The 24,763-nt window shown below is 32.9% G+C and overlaps 1 protein-coding gene across 12 annotated transcripts in view; it reads left to right on the forward strand.

The window, feature by feature from the left end:
• The first annotated feature begins 3,409 nt into the window (after positions 1–3,409).
• The window catches only part of LOC149911297 (uncharacterized), a 39,756-nt gene continuing 18,402 nt past the window's right edge, over positions 3,410–24,763 (forward strand). For 4 of the 12 annotated variants that reach the window (XM_090104964.1, XM_090105015.1, XM_090104972.1 and 1 more), the window contains exons 1-11: positions 3,411–3,716; positions 5,016–5,679; positions 6,309–6,485; positions 14,644–14,868; positions 15,937–16,092; positions 16,944–17,060; positions 18,477–18,592; positions 20,624–20,771; positions 21,351–21,441; positions 23,067–23,236; positions 24,525–24,662. In XM_090104964.1, the coding sequence (XP_089961090.1) occupies positions 3,682–3,716; positions 5,016–5,679; positions 6,309–6,485; positions 14,644–14,868; positions 15,937–16,092; positions 16,944–17,060; positions 18,477–18,592; positions 20,624–20,771; positions 21,351–21,441; positions 23,067–23,236; positions 24,525–24,662 (2,037 nt within the window). In that variant the 5' untranslated portion in view covers positions 3,411–3,681. Of the gene's footprint in view, positions 3,717–4,686; positions 4,916–5,015; positions 5,680–6,308; positions 6,486–14,643; positions 14,869–15,936; positions 16,093–16,943; positions 17,061–18,476; positions 18,593–20,623; positions 20,772–21,350; positions 21,442–23,066; positions 23,237–24,524; positions 24,663–24,763 lie in introns of those variants that run through there. The other 8 variants (XM_090104980.1, XM_090105011.1, XM_090105020.1 and 5 more) reach the window with 6 other exon arrangements.

Raw genomic sequence — 24,763 nt, forward strand, 5'->3', positions numbered from 1 at the left:
TATGCAGTTCTTAGTGTAAATTATAGGTGGCGCTATAGCCAAAAATAAAATAATTATAAAGAAATATTTCTCCTATCGAAATTTCGTATCAAAATGACATATTATTATTAATTTTGATAATAAAAAATAATCATAAATACATATACATATAAAAGTAACTATAAATATATTTTTAATCATATTCTAATATTATGGATGAGAAATAGATTGTACCTACATCCATTTATGTTTAATTTGTATTTTACCCCTACAGCGTAAGTCATTTCAAAGGGTAGGGTAGTGGTTTCAGCCGGAAGCAAAAAATTTAAAATGGCGTCTAACCACCGGGCCATTTGTACCTCTCCCTCTCACACATGCGTTTTATTCTATAAAAAAATAGACGAAGGTAGTTTACTAGTTACTACATAATAATACATTTACCTTTTACCTGGAAAGTCAGTAGGTATACATACTTAATATTATAAAATAGTGTTAAATTTATTACTTTCTTTTGTCCCTTTAACAGGTAGCTGTGCGTGGTCAAATGTAAGTAGGTAGGTACATTGTTTTGTTGTGCATATTTTATTATTTATTAATCGATAGGTAGGTACATAGAATAGCATAATGACTATAGAAACATAATATCTGTACCTACCTAACCTAATCAAGAATGTTGTGCTTTTTTGTGAAAAAATTACAGGTTACTATTTTGAATAAGCACCTAAGTACCAAAACTGCAAAATACTTTAAAGTATTGCAAATAAATTTGGCGATAGTAGATAAAGTAAAGAATTTGAATGAATGAACGAAGTGACCACTTGACGAAAATTCTACAAGGAGCTTGGTTAGGTACAGACTTGGGGCAAAAACTACCGTCATTCAATTTTCGTAATTATTAGGTCCTTTTCTTACCTACTACTTTTACGAAAGTACTTAGGTTACATAAATTACTAAAATAGGTACCTAACTAAGTAAAGCAAGAAGTAAGTAGGTATTAAAGTTTTTTTTTTAAATATTAATGCGGAAGATTTCCCCACTATAAAAAAAAAGTTATGCTTGTAAAAATGATCTACAATCAAAGAAGAAGTAAAACGTAAGGTAAAACGATAATCTTTCTCTCTAATTGAAAGTAAACTAATTGATAAACTCTTAGATTACAAGATAAACTATTGAATTACCTACCTTCAATAATTTCTAGACCCTAGTGGGTAGTGGGTACCTATGTGTGAAGAAAACATTTACCTACTCTACCAAAGACAGAACCTAGACACTCGATTCTCGAAATTCACATTAGGTAGGTGGTGGAAATAAGGAGCATTCTTGCGATTAACCTTTCTAATAACTATCGTGTTTAGGAATCTTGATTAAATACTTAAATAAGTTATAATCATCGTTATAATAAATACTTATTACCTACCTAGTTTACTGTTTAGCCCACAACGATTTGTGACACGTCATTGAGCAATACCTAAACACTAACGTTGGCGCCATATTTAAAAATATTTATAAAAACCTGTGATAAAAACAGATCAATAAATGACGCTTCTGTACATAGGTACAATAGAATACTCAATAACGAATCCCCGCGCAAAATTCCAGGTAAATTAGATTTTATATAGTACCATTGTGGTACCATATATAGTACCCAACTTCTTTAAAAAACCTTGTCGACGGCGAAATTTACAATTGTTTTTTTTAAACCTTCAATATTGTAGAAATCTATAAATTGTATGTACCAATAGTTGCACGTTATGAAAATTATTATCAGTTTGAATTAATTATTATGATTATTCTTAGAATTTTTAGTTATTAGTTTTAGTACCGATGTACATTGTACATATAGGTATTTTCTGGAATTCAAGTCCACTTGAGGGTACTCCATAGATGGCGCTTGTATAAAATATTTATATTATAATTGTATACGTTAGTTTTTGTATTAAAATCGAGATGGCATTGTGCTGTTGATACCAGTTGACATGCAACATATTTTCTGGATAGAGCCCTGTTAGCTGTTTCTTTAGCTTCTGAGGACTTTCATTTATATTATCTAAACATATTATATACAATCGATAACATCTTTTGTATCAATTGCCTGTTCTACCGGTTATTTCATTCGCTTATATTTCGATACCGGTAATTTTTAAAATGTAATGTCATCACTATGTTTAAACCAAGTTTAAACCCAAGAAGCTTATATCTAACTGGAGATTTCAGTATGAACATTAACTTGTAACAAGAAAATATTACGTTGAATGACGCCTGTATGTTTTTTTATCCCTTTCACACCAACTTGCCAAGTTAAGTTGGTGTGAAAGGGATAAAAAAACATACAGGCGTCATTCAACGTAATATTTTCTTGTTACAAGTTAATGTTCATACTGAAATCTCCAGTGTATTAGATATAAGCTTCTTGTTTAAACCTTCGAATTTATGCTTTCACCGTCTCAGTCGCTGTAGTGTCAAGTGTGCTGTAATTCAACTGCATCTCAACAGCTGTCAGAGAAAATAGTGACAAGCAGCACTTAATTTCAAATCGATTTCAATAACATCGAAATCGAATATAGTTACATAAACACAAAATTTATTATCACTTTAACTAGGTTTTCTGTTAATGGGGAGGAAACATGTAGATACGCATTGCTTCTATAAATGAAAGGGCTGCGCTACGATACATTAAAAGACAACCAATCAGACGCCACTCAATGGTTATAACTCACTAATATATAATATCTATTCATTTTATTCCAGGACAAAGTAAACTGGTTTATCCCCTAAATAATATTTAAATATAGCTAAGGGGCGAACAGCGAGGGATATGATGATATAAAATATTTCGCTACAAAGATTACAGAAAGTTACAAAGTAAAAACTTAACGTCCAACAGAAATTTAAAGAAAGTTTGCCTTAATAGCACATTTCATTATTATTTGATGATCACAGTTTCAAACTATAAATAAAGGTGCCAAAATCCCAAAAATTACTAAGTAATAAGTACCTAATTAAAAATAATGATAGGTAATATATTATTATGTAATAGTATATTATTTCTGTGTGCGTATATTATTTTTATTAATTGAGCATTTAGACAGTTTTTTATTTACAATATGTGTAAACTCAATTTTTTATTACTTAATTACTATTACTACACAAACGGCTGGAGAAAAGTATAAAAAAAGGTATGCTGCGGGGCGATGCGAAGAGCTAATATTTTATATCTTCTCTCTCGCTTTCAACATCAAGTGTAAGCAGGATAGAGGCAGAAGTAATAATAATAACGCAGAAACGCTAATTTTGTTCCTCGCGCCCTTTCGTGCCGTTCTTAGCAACCGGTTTTGTTTGTGGAACGGTCATAAAACGAGTCTACCAATGACAGGCGAGCATTGGCAGCGGGCGTACCATTGGCGATGGGTGAGCAGAGCGTTCGTTGCGCGGGGTGAAGAGATTGGGTGCGGGGAGACAGTGGTAGCGCGCGCAGTTACCTCAGTTGTGTTTCGCCATTCGAAAAGGAGGTTATTGTTGCAATGAGACGGGCACCGCACTGTCGATAAAGTGTGTTTGTATGTCGTTTTCGTCGATAATAAGTGTTGTGTTTACTTTCACCCGTGCGAATGTCTCAATCCTTACCTTTTTTGTTTGTTTTTTCTTTAATAACTGCCGCATGGGTCGGCGCTTACGTTTCAGTTAACCCTTTATTTTGAAACGATGGAACGTTGTTCTTATGGTTTTTACACCAAAAGGTATTTTATGTTACTTTTTACTTTATCGCTGCGAATGGATGTGGTTGAGTGCGTCGCGTGTGGCTTAGTGTGGTAAATTAAAAATAATAATTGTGGTTCTAAATTGTGTTTCTATCGGCATTTTTGCATTTCTAAGAAATCATATAAATTAAGTAAATCTGAGGTATTTTGTAAATTAATTCTACCTACCTACATATTTCTTTTGTTAATACCTCTATACATAATAATAAAAGCATCATCTATTATTCGAGGGGAGTTGGTATTATTATTGCAACGCTTCGGGGAAATGCCGACAATGTGGGGCTCTCGTGCCTGAGGGTCGGTTAGTGAGGGGGGAGGGTTCCGTCTGTCTGCACACATGCAGAACCGGTTCGCTCTCCAACTCCCCTAGTGCGCTTTATATACCTCTCTTTTATGCCACACGTGTTCGCATAATGCTCTCTCTTTCGCACATTTCATTATTTTTTGCTTCCCCTTGTGAAATAATGCCAGACGAGCCGTTTTTATTTGGGTTTCTTCCCTAAATAGGTGTATAACCTTATTTTTATTATAGTCATGGTAAGTATGATGAACACTAAAAAAAAGTATGCGACTTTAGTTTTACTATGTATGATAATTTTAACAGAGGGTTAAATACCTTGTTACTAATATTTTAACTGCATGATGTCCATAATCAATAAGATGGGTGGTTTTTGTTAAAAATTAAAATGTATATCTGAGAATACAAATAAATATTAATTTTAAGTTAAATTAATCTTTAAAAATGAAATATGTAATAATTTATGATGATTTAAAGTTAGAACGTGGCTTATACACCTTTGATTTTTGTAAGAATTACGATTAACGATTTTATTAGGCATCACTACTTGGTATCTACTCTGTAGATTACACAAGTGACTTTGACATTGACATTGATGGACGATTTCGCACATAATTTCCTTGTTTCCTATCCGGAAAGTTGTTTGGTATATTTTTATTGATTTTTATTAGTATGTTCATTGTATCTATAGCACAAGTGTAGAGACAAGCAAATATTAATATTATCGGTTTATGTTGTCATGTGTAATAATTTTGTTACTAACCTGGGAATTCTTAAATGTAATGTTTCCATTTCGCCTTAAAATTCAATGCTGATAAAGTATACATACTACAGTACAGTAAATTTATAGTGAAATCCGAGCCATGGCTGATACTCACAGGTATTATGGTAACAAATGCACTTGAATGCCTGGAACTTGTTAGTTTAATGAAACACTTGTTGATTTTTTACTTTATTCAAATGTATGTTTTTGTTTCTAGATCTGAAATATTAGATAACATCCAAAAGAAGAAAGATCAGGACAAGGAACCGCCACAGAGCCCAAATTTTCAACAGCAACAATTAACAAAACCACCAGAAAAACAATTACATCCTCCCGAAGCTCCCAGTGCTAATTTGGTCACTCAGCATGTCCCCACACAGCTCTTGTCTCCCACTCATGGCTCGGGAGCCACTGTCCAACCTAAGGAAGACTCAAAGGACAAAACATTGAAAGTCACAAACTCAACGACAATAACATTGATAGAGAATAATAATTTAAACGGGGAAAAGGATAAAGACAACTATCCTAAGAATTATTTTACATTAGAGCCCAAGAATGACAAGAAGGATGACCTCACTAAGAATAGTATAACTATAACGCGGACGGTACCTAAACAGTCGCCTGGAACGCCGACCGACAAGGGTAAGGTTGCAGCGAAGCCGGCGAAACGTCCGCTACAGTACTTGGAGACATTAGCCCAGAAGGCAGGCATCACAACTGAAGATAAATACGAAGCTGCAAACACATTGCTGGCCTTGGACAAACAAAACAGCACATTTAGAAGGCCTGAGATTAAACAGCCCAAGTCTGAGCCTGAAAGTCACTCGCAGGCAGATGATTATAGATACCGAAATCAAAAGGAAGATGATGATAAACTACAAGTAAGGAATATTTTCTGACATCCATATATTCATCTTAATATACTTACCCTCAATTACTTATTCATAACACACCATGACATACCCATAGTAGGAAAACCTCTGCAAAAATATTTAAATTACCTAAGAGCTTATTTTAAAGTTAATAACCTTAGCTATTCTCATTTACAAATTACAATATTTGGAATATGCAGATGTTCCAATTATTTTTCCAGTACTACAAGACATAATGTAGGACCTTTCAAATAACATGTGAACTATAGCCAATTAATATCAATACTTAACGATAGTCGATAACCCCAGAAAATTAAATTAATTACATTGTTCACTCACCATCACATCAAAATACATTAATGATTGCATGTAATGTTTTGTTTTTGTTGTTTACAACAAATATGTTCAGATAAAAGAAGTTAATTGAAAAACACTGCATGTATTGAAAACAAGTGTTTTATTTTATTGTTTTTGTTATTGTGAACAATTATGTTTCAGAGATAAAAGCTTACTTGCTTTAATGTGTGCAAAAAAGTTAATTTGCACAGATAATTTTCAATATCAAAACTTCTGAAGCCAATTGTTGTTTTATTGTTTTCTTTTATAGTTTCATTTGCTAACCCAGTATAATGTTGTAGATACAGCAACAAATAATCCAGCAACAGCAACAGCAGCAGCAGTTGCAACAGTTGCAGCAACAACAACTGCAGCAGTTGCAGCAACAGCAGATACAGCAGTTGCAGCAGCAGGCGTTGCAGCGGCAGCATCAGGCTATACAGCAGCATTTGAAGAATCAACAGGATCAACAAGAATTGGTGAGTTTATTTAAATTTGTTTTTCAATCAACTTCAAAAAAGAAAGAGATTCTTAATTCAACTGGTTTTTTTTTTTTTTTTTTGGTAAATTACCTCAGCTTTAGATTACAAAATAAAAGGCAGATGGCGAATGACAATCGTCTATCGCCCTTATCAAAGAAAATACGAAATCAAAATCAAATACCAACCTGCGCCAGTGCTATAGCGCATCTAGTGTCATGCAATACGTCAAAAGCGGTTTGCAATTAAAGTAAAAAAATGCTGTCTTGTGATATTAAAACGCTGTAAAATTTGTTCCCAAAAACAAAAAAAAACATAAAACATCATTTTACAGGTTTTCTGTAGATTATATGGCTTATTTATTTTTTTATACAAATAATAATTTTACATGTAAGAAGGAATACAAAACTTCAACGTATACTGCCAGTATTTTGAAAATGAATTTGCCATTTTTATGGGTAAATCGGTAAAATGGTTAAAAGATCTTCGGGGTAGTGCTGTTGGATTTTTAGATCGTGAATGTGAATATTTGTATAGTGCAATAAAGGTTCATGATCATTATTAGATTATTTAAATAAGGATTTTACATTTTTTTGTTACTTTTATTTAAAAACGTCATAGTCGTTTTCGCTCGCTATTTAATTCATGTGAACTCCATGATGGATATGATGAAAATAAAATGTCCCGCGTTTTCTACTAAAAACTACCGCTATTCGCATTCATATATTTTGAAAAATAAAAAATAATCATTGTAATCTTGCAACTTTTTTATATAATTTATTTAATAAAAAATTGAATAAATTATTAAATTATTTTGTCCATAATATATAACTTTAGTAGATAGTTAGGTGCTTTATGTAACAAGAATTTTAAAGTGAAACTTTTATTACATCGTCTCAAAGTTTTTGGTCTGTGTAGCGCATGTCGCGTGATGGTCGGCTGCCGATTAGGTATAAAGCAGTGTTCGGAACCGTACGATAATAATTATCGTACAAATACGATAATTTTGTCCCTAAGTTTCACTTTTACCGTGGTTTCATAAAACCACACAACATTTTTTACAATATTATAAAAAAATATCATAAACCCCAATTTATATTAAAATAAAAATTAAAACTTGACTTCTAATTTATGTAGCCTATGTCACTACCACCACTACCATAATAATTCAGATGATTGCAATAGGTAATACCTCACAACTCAAAATCGATCTAACGGTTTATACCTACTGCAGGGCGTGTCAAAGAAATATTATACATACACACACTCGAAAAACATAACCCTCTTTTTTCCGTAGTTGGGGAAAAAATTTGGGAAATTTTTCAATATCTGGTAACATAACACGCACACAGAAGCACCGTATACGTACATTGCAGCGGCGAAATGACAGCACACATAGCTTTATGGAAATGACGATAAATCATTCGGTTAGTTCGGCAACGCTCCATCTGTCTTTTATTTTGTAATCTAAGACCTCAGCACTAGGTGAATGGATTTTGATAATTCTTTTTTTATTTAAAACCTGCCTATCATGTCTTCCCTTTTGATTTTGTTAGGCACCTCTGTTAATTTGAAAGTGGTTCAGTTTTTGTATAATTATGTGTATGATTATTATGTTCTGCACCTTTGTGGGTACTTGTAGTCATGGTACATTACAAGTAGTGACTATTAATCAAAAATATTTTATTTCAAATGCATTATTTTAAGTATACATTAGGTTTTGTACCATACAAATTGACTTGATAATGCAGAAATACAATTTTGTGGAATAGTGATATCTCTATAGATAACATTGATACTTACATAAGAAATAATTAGATACTCAAATACTAAGAAATATGATTAATGTATTTAAGATAGTGTTATGTATATAATCTATGTACAAAGAAGGTATATTTACTAGAAGTTATGAGATTGACTTAATAAAAATGTCTTCAAAAATTGAATTTTCCTTATTCCAACAATTGAAATTATTGTAGATATTTAGTATATCCAGTAATTCATGTAGATAAATCTTGATAATTTATAAAATAAATTGTATTAAGTACATAATAACTTTTAAATTTTACAAAATGTACAACTCTTATCTCCGATTTTGATGCTAAAATATATGAATGTAACACCTTTCTTTGTGATCATTGTGTACTCTATACTTGAGTAACAGTTAAGTTTTCAATACTATTTGACTTGTTCAATACTCTAATTAATATAATAATAGGTACTCTGTTGGTTCCAATTTGAGAGTTACGAATTAAATCATTGTCATTAAACAAGAAACTGTTTTGTTGATAACTAACGAACCTAACTGGTTCTCTCGGAGATAGAATAATATGCCAATGTGTGTAATGAATAATGTAGGATTTGAACGTAACAGCATAATATCACGGCACGTTGATGAGTTCGATTTTATTTGGGTTTTGCCTGTGGGTTTTGCGTAGGGTGCGACTTGATGAGTGTGAAAATAAATCTATGTGACTTTCGAGTGTTACCTATACAATGACGTAAACTCGTAATTGATGAGATCTGACATATTATTTTATACTAGCGGATCGCCCCGGCTTCGCCCATGGACATATATGCCAACGTATCTACCTACATAACGAACGGTGAAATAATTTTTGAAATCTGTGTAGTATATATCTTCTATAGAAAATCGCGTTCAATAAAACTAACTGTTCAGCTTTTTATTAATCACTATAATAATAATGTAGATCTGCTATATATAGGAATTAAATTAAATTCAAAAATACAGTTTATAAATGTTTTGTTCAGATTGAAACGATAGTTAAATGATGGTTTGTGTATCAGTTATCTAATTTCCATAGTACAAGCGCGGTTTAGTACTCGTTAACGGTGTGTGAATATGCCTGGGAACATTTTTTTTTAAATCATTATGTATTTAATTTTTTCATTTATGATTACCGGCTAACAGTTTTTACCAATCGTTCCTCTGTCACTACTTAATCTTTGTTACGCTAATAATTTAGAATTCGAGAATTTTATCTTTGTAAGGACATTTTAGAATATTCGAAAATTTTACGGAAGAATTTTATCTCGAAATTTATTTAATTTATGTTACTAATATATAGGTTTAGGAAAACGAGTTTTATAGAATTTTTGTAATTCACTTAGTTATTCTAAAATAAGGTACTTACACTTTAAAAAAATACAAAAAAATTGCGGGTGAGTGGAGATTTGTTTGCAACAATATCATCGTACGACAATATGGCTGCGATCACTCGGAATCTTTAGACGGATAAAAAGTAATTAAATGTGACATGAATAAAAATAATCATAGTGAGTTTATAAAAAGAAATAGTCTTAAACGAAGTTATTTATTAGTTTGTTGCAAAAGATGAAGTTCCTTGGTAAAATATAGGTAAGTATGTATTTTGTTTTTTATTCGTTTTCTATATATTCTATGTCTATCTAACCCATAGAATTTATTTTCGTATATTCTATGGGTTCATATTTTACATTTTGTTGTTTATGAAGTTTAATTACTATTTTATAACGCTAATGCGCTAGTGATATTTTATATACTTACTTACTTCGTTTTTCTAACATGGCGTTAAAAACTTTGCAACGGTAGTACTTCATCGGTCGGATCGATTACTAGGATGTAAAATCCGCAAACGGTGATACACATAGGTATATCGCATTGACGATACTGCGTAAGAATATCAGCCTTATCATATAAGCAATAAGTGTCAGAATATTATGGAGTATATAATGCGAATGCGCTTCGTTTATGGGCGGGTGTAATTTGACGAGCGCAACAATGCATGCAAAAGTTTACCTGTATAACGCCAATTTGACAATATAATGAGTTTGGGATAAAGAAGTAGATAAAAGCCAGTGTCTGTAGTAAAAAAATATCCATAGACAGTTATTTCTCATAACTATTAAAATATGATTGTTCTTAGATATTTCTGGGAAAACCATTGGTAGGAATTTTCTAATGCAACTCGTCAATACGTCATCTACCTAGAAGTGAAGTTAGATTGGTGTGTTCACATTGCATTATAGAGGTAATAATATGTAAAACGCAAACGATTAATCGATTACATTTTAGCCACTTACAATAAAACGTAGGTAGTAAAACAATATTTTCCACGTAGGTACCTACATTGTAAAACATCCGCCAAGTCTTAATCACAACGTTCTATTTGTTCCATATGTTTTATAGGCCTAATTATTTTTCAATCCTTTAATCACAGATACATATATACGAGTACGATACTATTTCTTTTTTTTAAAAGCTTATTAACTACGTATAAGCAATAAAAGACCTTGTTTAATTTTGAGAAATAACAATTTGTTGTGTGAAATGACGTCTGCGCCGACCGTCTGCCCATCAGGTAGATTCCGCTCGACGGATATTAGTTTTTAGCTTGGGTTCGTTTCCCCTTGCTCATTATGGGAGATTCAGGAGTCTCATTTAGGGTCCTACGTGTAGTTAGTGTCTAGTGGTTAGATGCTAATCGAGGCTGTAATAAACGTGAATTTGTATTTCATACAATTCCTTACCTAAATATTAAAAATAAATTATTATACAATTTCTTTTTAATATTTATTCAAAGTATTTTATGCTATGCAGTCTACGGTCTAATGCGTGAATTGTGCAATGTGCATGTTTTCTATTTCAATGTTTATCGACTTATTTTGTTAAATCTTGTTTAAAAATATGCTTTTGATATGTAGTATGTTTCTAGGTATATTATTCAAATAGATACTGTTTAAATAATAAGTGGGCGTAAATCTACTTAAGCTCTTTAAGCTTAATGGCTTTTAACGATTATTATTTAATCCTAAATTATTTTTTAAGTCCCATCTTCCACTACCGCATAATATATTGTTCTTTTTTTTAAGAAATTTAAATAAAAGGTACCTACAAGTTGTATAAATTCGTGAAATGAAATAAATTACATAAAATAAGCCAAAAGGTTCATGCAAAATGTACAAGAACTCAAGAAAGATATTATGAAATATGCTGTTACGTGGGATAATAAATATAAATAATAAAAAATGATTTATGTATACATTAAACAGCGTAGGAAAGTACTGTGAGTTAGTACGTGGTGTTTATTATATTATGTATTCAGCTTTCTTCACATGTTCACAGTATTCTATTGAGTATTATACATAATATGTATATATTTTTTTTAAATTTCTATAACTATTCTATAAAGGGAGTACCTACTGTAGAAAGTTCTATAATATGAAATACCTACGTATAGGTTGATTGATGTTGCCGTTAATGGCATGTTATTGTTGAAGCACTTAGCATCTTTCTTTACATTTCATATTTTGATTTTACTGCACCCCAGCACGTTATATAGGTCGAAGTTTTACAGCACTACAAAGGAGATATCGTATACCTCTTTCGTAACGTGACAAGGTGCTACGGGAGTGACATCGCTTTTAATGTGCTTTTGTAATAGAAGCTCGCAGCAATTTTTACAATCTTAGTGTTGAATTACCAAGGCTAGTCCTTATAAGACAAACAACTATAGCATGTGATACGAGGTGCATTGTGATCTTATAGTATGTGATAGACACCATTGTATCGGAACCATTATTGGGTGTAGGTACTTGTTTTCCTACCATTCACGTATAAATGGAGTCCGTTCCTTTATACTGGAAGATATAGCGTGATAATATGCCATAGGAATCCCGTCGCGTGTAATGATCTGCCTTTATAAAGCTCTAAGTATATTCCACCGCGACGTACAATTCAAAGTAGATGATGCAATGCAACTTTCAACTAAACCGCTACTTGATTTATTTGTTGAAAAATAAAACGCCCACGAGCGGATCTAGATAGGTTTTAACCAGTTATGTTTCGATACGAGCGGCGTTTCCACACTTTTTGCTGCCACGTTATTCACTATTGGTTGCGAATAACAGATATTTCACATGTCCGTGTGAGGAATACTTTTTATTTGACTCTCAACAATTGGCGATTCTTAGAATTTTGAATTTTGATTAGCATTTAGCTGTTCAAGTTTTATATGATTTTGATCTGTAAGTTCTAGTAATACTAGTAACTTGCAATGCGCATGATTCATGTTTTTGTAACTTACTAGTATAATTGGAAAGATAAAATATACTATTTACTATTTGAAATATATTAAAATGCCAAATTCAACTCAGTATTCATCCGCTTGATAAAAACCACGGCCATCATTTTTTTCGAAGCTTACTTGCCTTCGCACTTGACTTAGCCGGCTTTTGCAATATCGATTTGCAAAAGCCACACCGAGAATTCTTGAAGCTTCTCGCTTGCTCTAAAGATAACGTTTCTTTTATTTTTTGTTGTATAATGTAATCATTCACGTTTGGCAAAATATAATATAACTAGATTTCCGCCCGCGGCTTCGCCCGCGTTTTCAAAGGAAAACCCGCATAGTTCCCGTTCCCGTGGGATTTCCGGGATAAAACCTATACTATGTGTTATTCTGATGTATAAGCTATATTTTTGTAAAGTTTCATTCAAATCCATTCAGTAGTTTTTACGTGAAAGAGTAACAAACATCCATACATCCATACTTACAAACTTTCGCCTTTATAATAGTAGTAGGATTAGAATTATTGTTTTCCCATATACGTTAACTTAAACCAATTCAAGTTGAAAACTTGAAATACAAATACTCTTTACAAGTATCGTGTTATAATCAAAGTCATTCCTTTATTCATATGTGACGTAAACAAAGCTTTCTTAGGTCATTTGGTAGTCGAACTAACCGGACAATCAATCCCACTATCGTATATTAATATCCCGACATAAAAGTATGCCTATAGAATTAACACGAAACCCAAAATTTGAAACATCTCGTTCCATCATTCTAAGACGCGAATAAGTAAGACAGAGAGAACGCTATTTCGCGCTAGAACTCGCCTCATGAGAGATATAAGCGTGACCTTGTCATCACGTTGATTTAAATGTCTAAAACGGTTCGAATGGGATTTGCCTCCATCATAGAAAATGTACGTAGCGCTATTTGAGAATGATGATTTATCGAATGGATTTAGCGGTTAGGACGAGGAAACACTCCCCTAAAACGGAGCTGGCTAACCCTCGCCTCCGTTTATAATAAAAAAAGGCGCGACAGCCGACAGCCGTACAAATACTGTATATTAAATGGGGTAGACTTCGAAATAGTCGCACCTTTATATTAAACTTTTTTCCTTTCGTTTAAGGTTATTTGAAATATGGCGTCCAAATTTTATATTTTATGCATTTAATATCCACACCAAGATTTTTATACATTTTGGTAGTCGAAATGTTTACGTATTTTGTAAAATTGTTCTAGAGAAAGGGGATTTTTCTAAAGCTCTCACTATTATATCTACCAGAAAATTTAACTAAACGTTGTTACAAACCTGTTTTCTCTGAAGGCCGTATCGGAAGGTTTTGAGGCGAAACACGAAACGGAATTATTTTACGATGGATTGTGGTTTTATTTTTATATTGTATGTATTATGCCCAATTGTTTTCTATAATATTAAACTAAAGAACAAAGTCGATGGTAGTTGAACAGTAACGTGCAATGTTACATTTATATTTATTTTTATCCTATGGTTAGATATAGTTTCAAAAACAGCCTTTGTGCGAAACGAGATCGCCCCTATTAAAAAAGCTATCTAGATAGCACACAAAGTTGCAACTCAAATAACATATCTCAGCTTACAAATACAAGGAATCGTATTTGTGTATGTATTATGCCCAATTGTTTTCTATAATATTAAACTACAGAACAAAGTTGATGGTAGTTTAACAGTAACGTACAATGTTGCATTTTTATTTATTTTTATCCTATGGTTAGATATAGTTTCAAAAACAGCCTTTGTGCGAAACGAGATCGCCGCTATTAAAAAAGCTATATTTAAAACTATGTACCCACAAAGTTGCAACTCAAACAACACATCTCAGGTTACAAATACAAGGAATCGTATTTGTTTTGTCGTCGGGTGTAATGTCGGTTAGTTCAACACCGACCATGAAACGTACTAATATAAGCAGGTTTTAAAATAGTCAGTATTCATTGGGCGCTCCGAAAGCATCCATAGAGCATAAAATTAATGTTTGGTGAAGAAAACCCAGTTCTGTTAATAGTTAAAACAGTGCCTTCCCTTATAGAGCTGTTCATTACAGCTACAAAAACAGTTTCAACAACAACAACAGCAGCAACAGCAACAACAGCAGCAGCAGCAACAACAGCAGCAACAGCAGCAGCAACAACAGCAGCAACAACAACAACAGCAGCAGCAGCAACAGCAGCAGCAGCAACAACAGTTGCAGCAATCGCAGCCATCTAAGCCAGAAATACAGCAATTACCTCAGTCACAACAAGATTTACAGCAGCAGAAATTTGTTCAGGTATTTATAGAGGTGTTATATTGAAATTTATGAAGACTTACTATTAAACATGTCCATTTAACCACTTAAATTAATAGATTGAAAGATCTTGTTATATATTTTAATTCTAGTTCAATTGAATAAATACGAGATAATTCTATATGATTTGTAATAGACTTGCATTTGCTTTACAATTTTTTGCTACTTAAAGGAAAACTTCGTGAATACTTCCTGACTTGCAGATTTAGATTTACTCTTCATAGAATATCATTCAATAAGTATTCGCATTAACTCCGTATTAAAGTTAAAAGCGCTAAAAGGTTTATTTAGTAAAAGAAATAATGAAAATACAGCCGTACAGCGTATTCAGTTGAACAAACTTAAAATGTGGAGAATGTTCAATTTATATTATTTTATGAATACGATGACTATTTCACAACATTGCTAATTTTTAACCGACTTCATGTTTCTTAAAAAGACTGGTATCGTAAAAAAAATTGTAATTGATCATAGCAAAACTCGGTTTCATTCCATTAAACAAAGTCGAAGTCGTGAATGTTCAATCTTTAACAAAACTTTTTTTCACTTGAAGATCATTCATGAAATTCGTTTTACGATTAACTTGAAATTTATTATTGCATTTACATTTTAATTGAGGTTATTTTATAAACTACTAATTAAAGGGATCAATAGGTTTCCAATGAAGTTTATTTATAATGTAAAACATAATAATTGGTTTTTATTTTATTCATGAGAGAATTAATTAATTTGATTGAACGATAAGAACGCTGCTTACAATTTAAACTATAACAAATTTTGCGCCAATTAACTGGCCAATTTCCTATGCAGTTATTTAAATTTGTAATTATGTAAAAACCATATTCAAAGAAGGCGTAAAACGTACGTACTATTTTAAGAAGCTGTTCTCTAGTTATGACATGTCGGATATGTATAATATATCCCTAACTTTTTATCACTCAATCACCGCAGGAACCCGAAGTATCCAAATTCGAAGAAAACTCATAAATTAATAAATGTACTTGAAGTACCCAAAAACAAAGGCCATAAGTAAACACGATTTTCCTACAGGTTGTAAACAACCAATCGCTACACACGCAGCAGTTCAACGTGCCGGGCATAGGCGAGATCAACCTGAGCTTTCTCTCGTCACCACAGAACAACGTGAACCTACTGTTCGACAAGAACCAGAAGGGCGGCATGAGCGGCGAGATTAAGTCGCAAACGGTATGCGATTTTGTACCCTATCTTCATACTTGACAGTTCATTTTTGTATGACAGCCGGGAAGGCTTTGATCTAACATCTAGACTCTAGCATGTAGTTTGGTACTTGACTAGGTACTCTTCAGCTGAATGCGGTATGAAGAAAGTTTTTAGGTGTATGTCGTTTGGTACAGCGTATTTGCTTTGGTTGGTTGAAGTGTCAAGGAAGGAATTGCATTTTCTTAATTGTATGTGATATAACCTCTAAGGTAGCATTTAAGAAAGTTTAAAAAACAAAATAAGTTATTTATGATACATTTTAGAATTCTTATAAAATTGTCACGTAGTCGGCGCCTTTATCGTTCGATGAATTACAATTTTACCTCTCACTTTTACTTGGGAATTTAACATAAGTACTAAAAATAAATGCTTTTTTCTTTTTTTTCCTCAACAACGCCTTGACCTTCTCAAAATACTTCCATTCATAATGTCGTATGGTAAAATCGTACGTGTATTATGTCATATACATTTTGCAGTAATTGGGGAATTACAATTATTTCTACAGCTTAGGCCCTTTTTAAATGGGTGCTTATGGCTTTTAAATCCTTTTTCTATAATACTCTCTGTTAAATTTATGGTCCAGTTATCAAGAGTTGCCAGATAATTATTAACCAAAGTAACAAAATATTATCTCCAATAATATTTCGATTATACAAAATTAAATTGTTAGTAGTTAGTATGTTAAAGATCTAAATTTTTCGACACAACATTCGTGGGACAGATTATATCCAACAGAGTTTACACTTTTACTGTAACATATATTGGTCTTAGGTCATTAAGTAAGTACGTAAGTAAGTGGTATATTGTTGTCGCAGATATCGGAAGGCCAGAATCAGCAAAGTATGAGTATGTCGCAGCACGAGCCGAACCAGCAGCACCACCAAACAGTGACCGTGGTGTCTTCGATGCCGAGCTCTATGGGGACCCATCAGGTTTGTGCCCCTTGTTTTTAATTTTAGTTTGGTTTTGCTTTTTCACTAATCTTAATATATATATAAATCTCGTGTCACAGTGTTTGTCCTCAATGGACTCCTAAACCACTTAACCGATTATAATAAAATTCGCACACCATGTGTAGTTCGATCCAACTTATATAGGATAGTTTAAACATGTAGGTACCACGGGCGAAGCCGGGGCGGACCGCTAGTCCTACTGTAATTTTCTTTATTATAATGTAATTTACCCTTTGTTCTTACGATACTTTTATAAAGAATCAATCGTATGAGAAGTTTGAATACATTAAAATTGATTTTCTTCATATCCGTATAATTATCATCCATATAAAGTGCATCTTATGAAGCCGCTAACCTGTTACGTAACGTATTTAAATCGGTTCCAAATTAGGTTTTCATTGTAATAAAACTTGATTGATCAAGTATGTTTTTACCAACATCTTGTATCGAACCTTACAATGCCTGCCTACCCTGCCTAATAAGTCGAAAGAAGTCCTCATACTACTTATAATAATACAAAAAATTTGAAAGGTTTATTACTAGTTATTAGGCAAAAACAGTCTCACGAATACAAAGGAAATTTTTATCCAGAAATTTGAAGAACATTTTCCGTTTCTGTCTTATGATTGATAATGCTGGGCTTATGATTGATAATGCTCACAGTTTGTGCTGGCAGCAACAACACTAGACTATCTTGAGTTATTGTTTTATGCTTTAGTTTCCGCAATAGTATATTATATTTTGAGTAAAATTGCATATCGTTACTGCAATATAAGGTTATTAAAATTTTGTATTTTTTGGTGATAAATTAAGGGCACCTACACCAAAACAAAAATATAACATGCCATTAATTTAATTCCATTCATTTAAATAGTACTACCTGAAGCGCCTACCACCTAAAAACTTAGTGTTATATTTAATATTGCTGAAAGTTACTGTATAGAGACTGCAATCAGTGTAGGATTTATTGTTGGATGAATATTACTTTATCAAACAAACACCAAAGAAGCCACAAACATTTTATAATATTATGCATATATTTTAATATAAAATATTACTGCATAATAAGTATTGAAAAATATGGCAAATAAAAACAAATCAGTAACATTTTAATGTTATTACACTACTAGATTTCCGCCCGCGGTTTCGCCCGCGCAAAGGAAAACCCGCATAGTTCCCGTTCCCGTGAGATTTCCGGGATAAAACCTATCCTATGTGTTAATCCAAGTTACCCTCTATATGTGTGCTAATTTTCATTGTAATCGGTTCAGTAGTTTTTACGTGAAAGAGTAACAAACATCCATACATCCATACTTACAAACTTTCGCCTTTATAATATATATTAGATATTAGATAGAATTAAGATTAAGATAGTTAATCCTGCTGCTTATCCAGGTGCAGCAGCAGCAAGCAGCAGCTGGCGGCATTCAGCAGCAAGCCGGCGCGAGTATATCAACAATGGCGCCGCTACAAAGCTTACCGCCAAATACACAACACCCACAGCAATTGAGGTTGGTATTTGGTATTTTGTTGTTTTATCCGAGTATTTTAAATTAACTTAATGCCTCAGCCCCCGGAATCACAGACACAATAGAAAATCTATGGTGTCGTGGCCCGATCGGGCTGCTCGGTGGTCAAGGGGTTAAAGAATTGGAGATTTTAAACGAGATTTATTCATTATATTATATTATTAACTTGACGTTTCGCATACAGCGAGCATGGTGGAAATTGTATGAATGAATTAGGAATGCCACTTTTTCGTAGGACTAATTAGAAACGTTTTGTTCCAAAACAATTTTATTGGGATAGAAAAAAAAAGATAATTTCTCATTACAAATGATTAATAAGTGCCAGTTATTTCTCGGACTATTTTACAAATGTTTATAAATATTACTGTAATTTATAACAATATGATCATATATAAAAAAATAAAGCGCTTACTGGAATTTTATACGAGCAAGTTAATCTGAAAATTAAAGATAAAATATAGAAACCTATAAGGTTATAAACAAACCAACTCGCAAGTGCTATTTCCCTCTTGAATAAGTCATAGACTTGAGAATCGATTGTGTATGGAAAGTACAAAATTATAAGTAATTTCACATAATTGGTTTGTTTTAGTGCTTCGTTAGACGTTACCAAGCATCCATTATTGGCTATTTATTCAGTCTAGCCATATGTTAGTTTCCTATTTGGAATGAACTAATTTTGCCAAGTTTAGAAATAATTTGTATAATTTGTTTACGCTCTAATTCGATTTCTAAAGGGTTGTTTGCAATTTTAATTCTACTTTATAATTACCTTTTTGTGAGTTAACTAAATTCTGTTTTATTATAGGCTTACAAATGAAATAACGATGGATAGGTAAGAAAATCGAATAACTAATAGTTTAGTATGTGTCGTGAATAGTATAAACTATAAAGGAATATATGATAAAAAGTAGTCAATGTTGTATAGATTAGCAGTTAGCACTCGCCATGTATAAGCTTTTCATGTATTGTTTTGCGATAAACAATAGTAAATTGATTCATCATTTACATATAACAAAACAATTTAAAATAGCATGGATTCATTTACTTTTATACAAAAACTCCATTTTTAGGGTTCCGTAGCCAAAATGGCAAAAACGGAACCCTTATAGTTTCGTCATGTCCGTCTGTCCGTCTGTCCGTCTGTCCGTCTGTCACAGCCGATTTACTCGGAAACTATAAGTACTACAGTGATGAAATTTGATGGGAATATGTGTTGTATGAACCGCTACAAAAATATGACACTAAATAGTAAAAAAAAGAATTGGGGGTGGGGCCCCCCATACATGTAACTGAGGGATGAAATTTTTTTTTTCGATGTACATACCCGTGTGGGGTATCAATGGAAAGGTCTTTTAAAATGATATAAAGTTTTCTAAAAAACATTTTTCTTAAAGTGAACGGTTTTTGAGATATCAGCTCTCAAAGTCGTAAAAAGTATGTCCCCCCCCCTCTATTTTTATAACTACGGGGTATAAAATTCTAAAAAAAATAGAGGTGATGCATGCTAATTAACTCTTTCAACGATTTTTGGTTTGATCAAAGTATCTCTTATAGTTTTTGAGATAGGTTGATTTAACTGTAATTTATTATATTTGCTGCTACGGAACCCTTTGTGCGCGAGCCCGACTCGCACTTGGCCGGTTTTTTGCTAATGTCATTAGCTGTTTTTTTATGTTTAGTTTTATAGCATTCAAATGCTTTATAAATGAGAAATTTTCAATGAATAGAAAGAATTCTTTACTTTTTATTTTTTTCTATTTTTGAAGTGAAAACTTCTTTAACGGCGTTGGGTATAAAATCTTAAACTCGCGTCAGGACACGTAACCTGATCGAAAAAGCGTAAGACGGATGGATATCAAACATGCTCAACGTTAATAATCAAGTTTTCACTTCTGCCGGCACTCCCGGAGTGCAACCCGTCTTTTTTTTTAATTCAAGTTGTTGTTATATTTAATTAGTGTATGATAAATACAAACAGAACACTATCTATACTATAACTGTTCTCTATAGCGCGGACTGGGGCCACGGGCGCGTGCAAGTGATCCAGCAGCCGCTGCAGAACAACACGTACCTGCAGCAGCTGTACAACGCGCAGGGCCCGCTGCTGATGCCGGGCAACATCGCGCTGCACCCCGGCATCAACTCGCAGCAGATACAGGTGCGTGTGGGTGTGGCTTTCGGTCATATAACCTGGAGGGGAGGAAATCGGTGTAGACACGGCTTTATGTCACTTGGGAGAAGATATATAGGGTGGTCGGTGTGGACACGCCTTTATCTAATGATGCCGAACAAAATAGTGAACTCTAGAATCAACTCGCAGCAGATACAGGTGCAAGTGGTTGTGTAGACACGACTATATGTCACTTGGGAGTAGAAAGTAGGGATGCCGGATGAAATAGTGCTGCACCCCGGCAACAACTCGCAGCAGATACAGGAGCGTGTAGTTGTGTAGACTCGGCTTTACGCCGCTTGGGAGTGGGATGTAGGGGGAGGTCGGTGTCGACGCGCCCTAATCTCGTGCAGTTACAGTTTGAGTGTGTTAAATTTAAGTTAACTATTATTTATTACACTACTCCATAATAGATTTTCAATTTTTTTTTACATTTTTTATTATTAAGTCTCATTATGTTGACCACATTTATATCGTATACAGCATTAAGATCTACAATTCATCCAAAACAACATTCTTGCCTCTCATGCCGCATCAGGAAAATGTATTTTTTGTGTATTTTTATAGGTCATAGCTGCAGGGAAACCCTTTCAAGGAAACCAACTGGCTCCTCACATGCTGACAACTCAAGGCAAGCAAGTTTTACAAGGACAGACAAGTAAGAACACTGAACATGCAGGCACACTAAACCAAAAACCACTTTAACACTTTTCTAACACTTTATCACTAATAATTTCTTTAATACTTATAATTAACACTTTAACACTAATATTCTACACTAACTCACTAATGCTTACAAAAAACTGTTTTCGACAAAGTGTATGATCCAAGTGGTTTTTTTATTTGAGATAGACTAAAAAGGTACTGCTTGAATGTAAAATGATGATGATGTTATCAACTAATTGTTGAACTTGACTCGTTTTTTCATTATAGATACATACATAAAGATCATTCTCATATACCATTTTCTATAAAATGCCTTTGAATCATTCACTTTCAGCTATACATTTCACAATCACATTACAACCAAATACGACTGGAATTACTACTAAGACTTCTATATAATATTATCATTGTATAACCAGGTAGAGAATTATGCCTGTAACCCTGTTGAAATATTGTTGAATTGATTGATATATAAATTAAAATACCCCTTACATAGATAGTCATCATTTTTAATTGAACCCCGTAAATACCTAGCTTCTCTTATAAACTAAATGCTAGTCTATCATGCATTACCCCATTATCCGATTGTATTACTTATATCTATATCCAAAAGGGTCATAGTGGCATTTCTTTACCAAATGTAATAAACCAAACCCAATGGGACCAAAGAACGGCTGCACTATTTAGTTTTATAGTGAATTTTTCAGGTCTAACGACATACCCGGACCAAGGTTTATGAAATTTTCACAAATTGAATAATAATAATTGTATTTGTTGAAAGTCAAGTGATTTTATGTTATTATGTGAATGTCATTGTCTTGAATTTATGAGGGATGAAATTTATTTTTCTTTTCGTTACTACGCGAAGGTGCATTCTTTTTCTTATAAAAGTGTCAAATTGTAGTTTTTGTGAATATATAATATATTCTTTTGATTGAAATTATACAAATAAAACGTGCTTTATAATTACATAACAGATATTATTTTCAAACTTTTCAATAAATGCTTTATAGGAAAACCAATGACATATTTTCTAAGAATATGAATGCGCTATTTATTATGAATTGGCAATTTTTAATTAATTTGGAGCTGTTATTGAATAATTGATGTTTGATAGGCTTCGTCAAAGGCTTCTTTTTACTTTCTTTTATTTATTACAACCGCTTCTTTTAAGTTCCACACAGAATGTATGCCAATAAATGTATTTAATTATTATCTGTACTTGTATTTAATTTGGAGTAGATGTAGTTGTGAATCTTGTCGTTAATGTATGTGTAAAGTCCTACTAATTAGAATAAAAATTTCCTATTTTATTTCTTTAACGTAAATATTCGATACGTCGTGTCTATTTTTATTCACGATGACACTCATAGAATGTTCTAGTGCTCTCAAACTATACAGCAATAATTATCTCCACGAGAAATCTGAGTTATGTGCCTGCAAACAATTTATAAATGTATCTCGGCATGTTATTAATTATGAACGTCACTGTTAACTTCACCTATAAAAAATATTCCAATAAGAGCACATTTCAAATTTAAATTTCGAATTTGTCACAAGAAAAAGAAATAAAAATTCAAATTTGGAACACATTGTTAACTTTTTCTTTCCAACCAGCTTCGTTCCCGGGGTACACGACGATACCGGCTATACCCACTACGCAGAACCAGACATTCGTGTTCAGTCCGCTTGGCGTGATCAACTCGCAGCCGAGTATACTGCCTGCGCATTCGCAAGCCACGGCCTCGGGCATGAACCAGCAGCAAAAGGCGGGTGATATGCATAAGGTAATTTTTTTTTTAATATAAATTTCACTGTGTATAAATTATGATAGAGGTTCCTTGTAAGCGTATGACAAAAAATACTTATTATTTTTCGATACAAATGAAAGTGCGCAAAAACACAATTTTAGTGATTTAAGTAAGTGAAAAGTTCGTGTTTTGAGATATTCATAAAAATCTATTCTAATATTCTAGTAAAGTTTTCACATGAAATTTGATAAAGAAATATACGAAAACAACGCATATAAATAAAACATTACGATACATTTCGAACGTAAACAACAATAACTTTGTCATTCACTATGCGTTGACACAATTTTTATCTATCATCAATCTTTATGCGGTTTTCTTCCCTAGTCTAGTGCTCTAGTACTTAATCTAGGTTATTCAAAATTCGTATATTACTAAGCAATAAGCTGTTAAATATTTACGACTGTCGATTTTATACAGTGAATTTTTAGTTCTCCATATGTCATAAGATTTAATTATGTATGTATTATGTATTTATGTGATCCAGGTGTCAATTGATAATCATGTTTTGAGATGTGTGTATATTTTTAAATAAATACAAGTATAATACTCAGTTTGGTTGACATTAGTATAATTATATAGAATGTTTATATTTAGACCTTTTATAGTTGTTGAGAGATAATTATGTAAATCATCACATGCAGGTCTAGTTTCTTTATCTCAAGTATGTGATGCAAATTGAAATTCTTATTTTATTATAACATCTCTTTTATGCCATATAAACTGAGCAGGCTTTTATCTGAAAAAAAATATCAATGATCAAGGAGTGTAATTTATTCGATATTCAATGGATATAAAAAGATATGGTCATGGTCAAAGAAATATCCGTTGGAAATGAGATGCTTCACCACGTAAAAAAATTGTCAAGAACATCACACTAAACAAATCATACTACAATCACTTTAATGCAACGGGAAAATAAACAAATAAACAAACATATTTTCGTATTTATAAAATTATTGTAAGGATAGGATAGTTATAAAAATAATATTTAATAATACCCAAAATGCAGTTTTACCACACAAAAAAAAAGACGGGTTGCACTCCGGGAGTGCCGGCAGACTTGATTATTGATTATTGAACTTGATTATTAACGTTCAGCATGTTTGATATTTTGGAATGGTATCCGTCTTACGCATGGAATACAAGGGCTAAAAAAAAATCCATCTTACGCTTTTTCGAACAGGCCACGTGTCCTGACGCGAGTTTAAGATTTTATACCCAACGCCACTAAAGAAGTTTTCACGTCAATAAAAAATTCCAGGTCATGAGCGGCGGTAAAGTGACAACGGGCAAAGTGAACACGGGCAACGGCAACGTGCCCGTACAGACGCAGTGCGTGCAAGTCTCCCAGCCGGTGCTGGGGCAGCAGCCGCAGGCGCAGATCATCAGCCCGCTGCAGGTGATTATCGTTCTTATGTGTATGGGGATAGGGTGCAGTTTGCTGTGTACATGTATTATAGTAGTTAGGGCCGATTTTTCAATGCTTGGATAAAACTTATC

This window comes from Colias eurytheme, chromosome 1, assembly GCF_061535395.1.
Source record: "Colias eurytheme isolate Ceu_HAF_F1 chromosome 1, ilColEury1 Martin Lab GWU primary, whole genome shotgun sequence".
In the NCBI taxonomy this organism is placed as follows: Eukaryota; Metazoa; Arthropoda; class Insecta; order Lepidoptera; family Pieridae; genus Colias; species Colias eurytheme.